The 10,000-nt window shown below is 50.0% G+C and overlaps 1 protein-coding gene across 1 annotated transcript in view; it reads left to right on the top strand.

Moving 5' to 3' along the window:
* Positions 1–10,000, top strand: part of abi2a (abl-interactor 2a) — a 60,643-nt gene that overhangs the window by 45,296 nt on the left and 5,347 nt on the right. Inside the window, 3 exon segments of the mRNA XM_080536387.1 lie at positions 1,017–1,117; positions 3,358–3,522; positions 7,202–7,317. Coding sequence (XP_080392513.1) covers positions 1,017–1,117; positions 3,358–3,522; positions 7,202–7,317 — 382 coding nt within the window.

Here is a 10,000-nt window from a genome sequence, read left to right as displayed (position 1 = left end):
ACCACATCTGACACCTTGTCTGAGAGGACTGGATAGGCGTAAGCAGGATAACAACATCGTCAGAGGGCGATGCTGAGCTGACACCTATCCAGACCTTTTCAATGGAGATTTAAACATTGAAAGTGTGATTTTAGTCCAGGACTAGGCCTAAGCCATCTACTAGTAATAATAATAATAATAATAATAATAATAATAATAATAATAATAATAATAATAATAATAACCTTTATTTGTATAGATCTTTTCCTGCAAGCGTTGCAGCTCTAAGTGCTCCAATCATTATATAATCATAATTTAATTATTTTGTCATTTAAAGGCAATTTTAAAATGATGGGTTGTTAGTCCTGACTTGAACATATTTGCTGAGGTTGCATCCCTAATGTTAACTGGCTGCATTCCACAATTTGGGTGCATAAAATTCGAATGCAGCCTCACCAATCTCTTAGTAGTAATAGTACACCCCCTACCCCCCTGTACTGTTTCCCCAGTGTCATAAAACAGAATCCTTCCTTCCTCCAGCATTGTGACTGCCAATGGCCCCTGGCCTGAGCATAGATTACTTTTTCCTGCTAGGACTGGTGTAATAATAATAATAATAACCTTTATTTGTATAGCACTTTTCCTGCAAACGTTGCAGCTCAAAGTGCTCCAATCGATGTATCGATGATTATAGATGATTCACTTTCTTAGTCAAATGTGTTTGTTGTAATTCGCTTTGGATAAAGGCGTCTGTCTGGTAAAAGTCCAAACATGTAAATGTGAATTATGGCTGCGTTCGTAAATTCGCTCTGGAAAATCTAATCAGCGCTCATGGAATGTCCATCTTGTCCATCAATCAAATTACTCGGTCCCTTTATGACGTTGAACCCAGTCAGTGTGCGCTCCGGCGCTCTCAGAGCGAATTTATGAACGCAGCCAAAGAGTGTTGACTGTCTGGGTGTGATGTTGAGTTCCCATGGCAACAGGCGCTGTTTCCTGTCGCTGGTCATGTGACCTGTCCCTCTTCCTGCTCCCAGGTCAGCAGCCAGAACATGAAGATGGGCGGAGCCCTGCCCCGCACCACCCCCCCCACACAGAAGCCCCCCAGCCCCCCCATGCCAGGGAAGGGCACCATAGGGTACGTCTGGTGCCAGGCCTCCACACACACACACACACACACACACACACACACACACAGACAGACAGACTTTCGCACACACACACAGGCAGACACACACACACACACACCGGCAGACAGACAGACATACGCACACACACACACACACACACACACACCGACACATGACAGACAGACACACACACACACACACCGACAGATAGAGACACACACACACACACAGTCTGTCTGTCTGTGTGTCTGTCTGTGTGTCTGTGTGTGTCTGTCTGTCTGTCTGTCTGTCTGACTGTGAGTGTGTGTGTGTGTGTGTATGTGTGTGTGTGTGTGTGTGAGTGTGTGCGCGTGTGTGTGAGTGTGTGTGTGTGTGTGTGTGTGTGTGTGTGAGTGTGTGTGTGTGAGTGTGTGTGTGTGTGTGTGTGTGTGTGTGTGTGAGAGTGTGTGTATGAGTGTGTAACCTGGCATAAGCGTTGTGGGGAGAACGTGTCCTCAGACGAGCGTCTGGAGGGTGATGGATGTGTCAGCGCTCTGATATGACATCATCATCCATCATCCCTCACCCCTGTCATCACACCTGGGTCACACACAACCGTGAGTGTGTGTGTGTGTGTGTGTGTGTGTGTGTGTGTGTGTGTGTGTGTGTGGAGAGGTCACCCAGCAATCATGCAGCCCAGTGGCCGCTTAATAACGGGTTTCATCCTCACCCACTGATGAACTTCGTCAGGACGGTGTGTGTGTGTGTGTGTGTGTCTGTGTGTGTCTGTGTGTGTCTGTGTGTGTCTGTGTGTCTGTCTGTCTGTCTGCTTGTCTGTCTGTCTGTCTGTCTGTGTGCTGATGGGCTTCACCAGGACAGTGCCTCGACCAATCCTGTCAGCTCTCTGAAGACCACATAACTGTCATGTGACATCCTGACGGAACCTAACGGAAGTTTCCATTTGTGAACATTTCTGCTGAGTTGACGGACAGTTAAAGAGCTTCCTCTACGTCCCTGGTCTTCTACCCCTGTGTGTGTGTGTGTGTGTGTGTGTGTGTGTGTGTGTGTGTGTGTGTGTGTGTGTGTGTAGAGGAACACACTGCTGCCAACAGCCTGGTTGCCTGCAGGGTTCTTGTTCCCTATGCTTCCTGTCACCCGTACACACACATACACACACATACACACACACACGTGGGGGGGGGGATGTGTGTCATCGATGGGTTGTTTCTGCTGCAGTACCCTGCACTCTGTGGGAATGTCCCCAGACTTGTCACGTGTGTGTGTGTGTGTGTGTGTGTGTGTGTGTGTCACCCGTTCTCTGGGGTGTCTGGGTGTTGTCGTGTCCTCTACTAATCTGATCTCTTATCCGCAGCTTTCACACGGCAGAATGGATCTGGGCGCAATTGTCTGCATGCTCGATGAGTTGATGAGAGAGAGAGACAGGGATGAGGTGCACAGATTGTGTCCTTGAAATTATTGAAGTATGAATGATTGAAGTATGAATGATTGAAGTATGAATGATTGAAGCATGAATGATTGAAGTATACATCAGTGTGGGAAACAAGTATTCAACACATCCACCGTTTCTTAATTCAACATATGTCCATTGCAGCTATTCACATGAGATTTGGACGTTGGTATTAAGAAATGGTAACCTTCCAATCCATAACTTTTTGTTTAAAAAGTGCAATAAAGTGTGGATGTGTTGAATACTTATTTACCCCACAGTACCTGACACACACACACACACACACACACACACACACACCTGAGTGAAGGACTGCAAAGTGTTTGTAATGTTTGTTTATTTCAGTTTGAATGATCCTCTCCCTCTTGGTCCCCCCCCCCCCCCCCCACCTATAGTTAGCATACAGTCACTCTTGGTCCCTACCCCCCCCCCCAACCCCCACCCCACCTACAGTACGTGCTAGCATAGTTAGCATACAGTCACTCTTGGTCCCTACCCCCCCCCCCAACCCCCACCCCACCTACGTGCTAGCATAGTTAGCAACTTAGCATACAGTCGCTAGTCAGATCCTACAGCAGAACAGACCCCTGGTTGGTCGTCTCCAGTGAGTCCCAGCAGGGGGCGCTGTTACGATGTTCACAGTAGCAGGACAAGCCGCTGACCTCACCAGTTCACCAGTTCACCGGCTCAACCATCTCCAGTCCGAAAACCCCCCCCTGAAAAACCTTGTTCGACCTTTTCTAACCTTGACCTGCCTCTCGTACCCCCTCCCCCCTCCCTCCCCCCCTCCCTCCCCCACAGGCGCCACTCCCCCTACAGGACCCTGGAGCCGGTGCGCCCCCCGGTGGTGCCTAACGACTACGTCCCCAGCCCTACGCGCGGCCCCCCTGCGGGGCCCCACCCCCCCCAGCAGCAGGCTAGCCCTGTGCGCACGGCGTCGGTTAGCCAGAGGACACGCACGTACAGGTACCTCCTCCTCTCCTCGCTATGCCATGCTACGCTAGCTACCGCTCCATAACTCCATAACGCTCCATAAAGACCTGGACGACATCACCTCACCTCATATCAGTGCTCAGGAAGATGACATCAACTCATATCAGTCCTCAGGACAGGAAAGGGTTAACCGTTAACGTGTGTCTCTCAGGAAGGGCTCACCGTTGACGCGCGTAACTGACAGTTGCTTTAGCGGTTGTTGTTTTCCCGCTCTGGAGGAATGACATCACCTACTGACATCAGGAAGCAATGATGATCGGAACGTCTCAACTTCTCAACCTGCCTGTCAATGTTGTCGTGGTAACCAGGCAATGTTGACGTTGTTGTAACCGTCGATGTTGACGTGGTAACCCGGCAGCGCGCACCCCTTGGCGCAGATTGCCGTATTACCCGAGATGCAATTGTGTTCCCGCACGGGCGGCGGGGGGGGGGGGGGGGGGGGCTGTGGAAGACTGGCTGGGGCCTGGAGAGAAGGAGAGAAGGAGCTGAACTCTGAAGACTGGAAACACTCCTCACTCTGTTCTATCATTCTACACAAACCTGACAGTTTGTTGGCTCTTTCTCTCCCTCCCTCTCTCTCTCTCTCTCCCTCCCTCCCTCTCTCCCCCTCCCTCTCTTTCCCCCTCTCTCCCTCCCTCTCTTTCCCCCTCTCTCCCTCCCTCTCTCCCCCTCCCTCTCTTTCCCCCTCTCTCCCTCCCTCTCTCCCTCCCTCTCTCTCTCTCTCTATCAGAGAGCTCTGGGCACCTAGACAAGAAAGAACCTTCTTCTCGGCTTCTTTTTGTTTTTTTCATCCGTTTTTTTCTTTTCTGAAGCTGCGACTCGACTGAGTTTATGTAACTGAGCTCTGGCTCTACCCCTCTCTCCCCCCTCCCTCCCCCTCCCTCCCTCCCCCCCACCCCCCCTGCTGTGTGACAGCAGTGTGTTCAGTGCTGTCAGTGAGGAGCAGTTAAGCCAGCCTGCCAAACTCCGGCTCAGACATTTGCGAGATTTCACAAGAAACACAACCTCCCAGATTGTCTCATTAATTAGGAGGAATATTTTAGTCCAGCTACCCGGTTCTGGAGGTCTGCAGTCCCATGGGAGAGCTTTGGACCAAAGGGATGCTTGCTAGCAGTTCCATCTCTCTCTCTCTCTCTCTCTCTCTCTCTCTCTCTCTCTCTCTCTCTCTCTCTCTCTCTCTCTTACACTCTCTCTCACCTTCTCTCTCCCTCTCTATCTCTCTTTCCCTCTCACACTCTCTCTCTCCCTCTCTCTCTCTCACACTCTCACACACTCTTTCTCTCTCTCTCTACTCCCATCTCTCCACCCCCCCCCCCCCCTCTCTCTCTCTCTACCCCCTCTCCTCCTTTCCCCTCCCGTCCGCCGATGTGGCGTTGAACAACCGGCGCCAAGGCATGAAACAGACGACAGAGCTGTGGAGTTCAGAAGGAGAAGAGAACAGCCCCCACCCCCACACCCCTCTCTCCCCCCCCCCGGAGGGATGCTGGTGACTCACCCCCCCCCGCCCCCCCCTGTGCTGTCAGCAGTCATCACTACCCAACACATGTCAGACATGGAGAAGTGACTCAGCCACTACACAGCCCAGAAGATTCTTCCTCATGACAGAAAAACCCCAAGAAAGCTTTAAAACAACGGCTTTTTAAAACATCTTCATGTTCCACAACGGCTTTTTAAAACATCTTCATGTTCCACAACAGCTTTTTAAAACATCTTCATGTTCCACAACGGCTTTTTAAAACATCTTCATGTTCCACAACGGCTTTTTAAAACATCTTCATGTTCCACAACAGCTTTTTAAAACATCTTCACGTTTCACAACGCCTTTTTAAAACATCTTCACGTTCCACAACGGCTTTTTAAACCATCTTCATGTTCCACAACGGCTTTTTAACAGCTTTTCTTGCTGTTCCAACTCTCTCTTGTTATTTCGTATGAGATGGGATTTAAAGTTTGGTGAGATAAGTGGATTTCTTGCTGTGGTGTTAGTGGTAGAAGTTAAAACTGCGTGACACCTCCCTAAGCGGCTAAAAGATTAGAGCGTCCATCCTTCCCTCGCTCCCTCTTTCTCATCATCCCCTCTTTTCCCCATCCTTCTTTTCCCCAGTGCCTGGGTTTTATCTTTTTATCTTTTCTTTTTTTTTACGTTTTCCTTTCGGTGCCATTAGCTTTGGCTTTGTAGTTCAGCAAAGGCATTGCTGCTGCTCTCTCTCTCTCTCTCTGTCTCTCTGTCTCTCTCTTCCTCCCTTTTTGCATTTCGCAGACTCACTCATTCTCTTTTCTCCTCAGCGATAACCTCCATCCTCGCAGCATTGACTAATAAATTATCTTTCCTTTTCTCTCTCTCTATCTCTCTCTCTCTCTCACACTCACAATTTTTTTCTGCTTTCCTAGCACATCCTGACAAGGGGGCAGTCAGCGCTCCTGACATGGTTTTTCTCACTGTTCATTCATCAGAGATGAATTAACGACATTTTGAAAATGTCTCGAAATTAATTTTAATTTGGCCATTCCCCAGTGAGGGAGTATCACACTGACAGAGCTAATGGCTGGGTGTTGAAGCTGTGAAAGGGGAGAAAGAGAGAAGAGAGAGAGGGAGAGAGAGAGAGAGAGAGAGACGCAGAGATGGAGAGATGGAGAGACAGAGCTAGGAAAGGAGAGAGAGAGAGAGAGAGAGAGAGAGAGTGAGAGAGACCTCCTAGCGTGGCTGTGTCCATTACCGCCTCTTCGCTACATCAGGTGGTCTCACAGATGATTGACGGTGACTTGTGTTCACCTCGGTCTCAGCTAGTCTCCTAACAGCTAAATGAGAGAGGCAGAGAGAGAGAGAGACAGACACAGAAACAAAGAGAGAGAGAGAGAGAGACGCACAGAGAGACAGAGAGCACAGAGAGCACACAGCTAATGTCTCCTCTCAGCTAAATGTTTCGTCTTGATTCCTGATTGGTTGTGAGTCCATATCGCCGCCTCCCCTGCGGTCCAGAGCTCAATCACTCTGAGAGAAATGAGAAAACCTCCTCGGAGCGAAACACTGACTCTCCCCCTGACCCTGACTGGCCAGCCCACTGCTCTCTCTCTGTGTCTCTCTTTGTCTCTCTGTGTCTCTCTTTGTCTCTCTTTGTCTCTCTCTGTCTCTCTCTCTCTCTCTCTCTGTCTCTTTCTCTCTCTCTCCTTTCCTAGCTCTGTGTCTCCGTCTCTCTGTCTGTCTGTCTCTCTCTCTCTCTCTCTCTGCCTCTCCCTCTCTCTGCCTCTCCCCCTCTCTCTCTCTGCCTCTCTCTCTCTCCAGTCTTCATTACCATGCTTTCATGATGCTGTCTCTCCCATTAGCGGTCTCTAGTAGGTGTTGTGTCAGAGGCGTGTCAGAGCCGTGCCGTAGGGAGGATGGACTCTGCTAGGCTGCTTACAGGGACATGTAGCGCTGTTGTTGTTTATTGTTGTTGTGACCCCTGGGCTTGTGTCCCCTGTTAGTCAATGTCAATACTGAACTGTGTGTGTGTGTGTGTGTGTGTGTGTGTGTGTGTGTGTGTGTGTGTGTGTGTGTGCGCGTGCCTGTGCGTGTGCGTGTGCGTGTGTGTGTGTGCGTGTGTGTGTGTGTGTGTGCGCGTGCCTGTGTGTGTGTGTGTGTGTGTGTGTGTGTGTGTGTGTGTGTGTGTAGCAGTGGCAGCAGTGGGGGGGGCAGCAGCAGGAGCAGCAGCAGAGAGAACAGCGGCAGCGGGAGTGTGGGGGTCCCCATCGCCGTGGCAACGCCCTCCCCCCCCAGCGCCTTCCCAGGTAACCCCACACACACACACACACACACACACACACACAGAGAGAGACATAGACACACACACACACACACACACACACAGAGAGAGAGACGCAGAGAGAGAGAGAGAGAGAGAGACACACACACACACACACACACACACACACAGAGAGACACACAGACACACACAGCTCTTCTTCCAGGTGAATTAACTCACCCACTGCCAAATAATTCCGGAAAACTCACCACCTGGACTGTTCCAAGTGTTCTATGTGGTGTCTACCTAGCAACAACACTCTGATTGGCTACAAAACTAAGCATTGTCCTTTATACATTTTTGGGTGAATAAAGTCACTCTTGGCACTCTAGAAGGTTGACTATCTGGGTGACTTTAATCACCCTCGGCACTGAATGAATTAAAGGGTTAAAACACAACTCTGTTGGACCAGTAGCAAGCCTACCTCTGACCCCTGACCCCTAACCCCTGACCCTAACACACCCCTCCTCCCTGCAGCAGCTCTGGTACCCTAACCCACTAAAACACACAGACAACTCTGCCTTACCTTTCCTCTGTCTCACCCTCTCCTCTCCTCCCTCCCTCCCTCCCTCCCTCCTGTCCTTTCCTCTTCTCTCCCTCCCTCCCTCCCTCCCTCCTCTCCTCTTCTCTCCTGTCCTCTCCTCTTCTCCCCTGTCCTCTCCTCACCTCTCCTCTCCTCCCTCCCTCCCTCCCTCCTCTCCTCTCCTCCTCCTCTCCTCTCTCCCTCCCTCCTGTCCTCTTGTCCTCTCCTCCCTCCACTCCTCTCCTCTCCTCCCTCCCTCCCTCCCTCCCTCCTCTCCTCTCCTCTCCTCTCCTCTCTTCTCCTCCCTCCTTTCTGAAGCCTCAACTACGGGAGTTACCAGCACTGCTCCTGCTCCACCTTCCTCCACCACTACTACTACTGTAACCTTCGCCCCCCCCAACACCCCCCCCGACCCCTCCCCCTCCCCAGCCCCCTCCCCCGAGGCCTCCCCCCCTCCCCCCTCCTCCTCACAGCCCCTCCCTTCCTCTGCTCCAGCTACTACTGCCACCTCTGCTAACACCACCCCTGCTCCAGGTGAGTGTCTCCCACGCCCCCCCACCCCCCCTCGATCACCTCCCATCACCCCCCCGCCCCCCCTAAAGGCATGTTCAGGAGGGTGCCGGAACATCCCAGAAGGTTCACATAGAAATGTGTTGCGTAGAACTTGTCAGAGTGTGACATCTCAAAACAAGCTGACTCCTCCCCCTATCCTCCTGACTCCTCCCCCTATCCTCCTGACTCCTCCCCCTATCCACCTGTCCTCCAACTCTTCCTTCCATCTTCCTCCCATCCTCCCATCTTCCTCCACCGTTGTTCCTGGGGTGTTCAGAACCATCTCTTTTGGTTTGAAACCCAGAGAGGGGTGGTGTGTAACTAGTTGCCTACAGATCCCAGAATTCATCAGGGCTAGAGGTGGGGGTGTGACGTGGGTGGGGGAGTCGCATGGTAAGCACATGCAGATGCTGTCGGTATCGGAAATTTAAAATGTGCCCAGTCCAGACCAAGTAGATGAGACTGGATGAGCTTGGACAGGGCTATAGACAGTTATCTGAGGTAATCATAGACAGTTATCTGAGGTAATCATAGACAGTTATCTGAGGTAATCAGACAGTTATCTGAGGTAATCATAGACAGTTATCTGAGGTTATCATAGACAGTTATCTGAGGTAATCAGACAGTTATCTGAGGTAATCAGACAGTTATCTGAGGTAATCATAGACAGTTATCTGAGGTAATCATAGACAGTTATCTGAGGTAATCATAGACAGTTATCTGAGGTAATCAGACAGTTATCTGAGGTAATCATAGACAGTTATCTGAGGTAATCAGACAGTTATCTGAGGTAATCATAGACAGTTATCTGAGGTAATCATAGACAGTTATCTGAGGTAATCATAGACAGTTATCTGAGGTAATCATAGACAGTTATCTGAGGTAATCTAAAGCCCTGTCCGGACGGCATATAAATTACCTGAGGACCTCGGTAATATATGTTTGGGTAATTCGGTATTTTTTATCCCGTCCGGACCGACCATGTCAGTGATTTACTCCGGGGACCCCAGTAATTATTCCGGCTGGAATTACCTACATTTTTTCAGCAAACCCTGAGGTCCTCTGATAATTATATTACCGTCCGGATTGACATGTCAGTATTTGGTACGCATTGCATGATTTTGCACGCGATATTAATACTAGAATTTGCCGTTTTGACCGGGGTGTGAGATCTAAGGTATTAGGTGAGCTCTGTGCAAACAATGGATGTGGATGACATTATTGACTCCCTTGAATCTCCACTATCGGATAACCAAACCACCTAAAAGGTTAATCGACGACGACGATGTAAGTGACGATGGACTGATTTCTTCTTCTGAACCAGTTCTAGCGAATTTACCTAACATTAGCTTGTAAACTGTGCAGTTTGTATGGTCTGGATCTAGCACTCTATAAATCACGGTGTCTGACAACACACAGGGATGAAGTTAGGGGTGGGAATCGCAAGGTAACTCACGTATTGATAACCGTACAATATTTTGCCTGATTTTGCGCGATATTATGGCAAAATATTGTACGGTTATCAATACGTGAGTTACCTTGCGATTCCCACCCCTAACTTCATCCCTGTGTGTTGTCAGACACATCCATTGTT

Source organism: Nansenia antarctica, assembly GCF_963989245.1.
Source record: "Nansenia antarctica genome assembly, chromosome: 7".
Lineage (NCBI taxonomy): Eukaryota > Metazoa > Chordata > Actinopteri > Argentiniformes > Microstomatidae > Nansenia > Nansenia antarctica.
The sequence above is the reverse complement of the archived record's forward strand: the minus strand, read 5'-3'. Positions and strand labels throughout refer to the sequence as shown.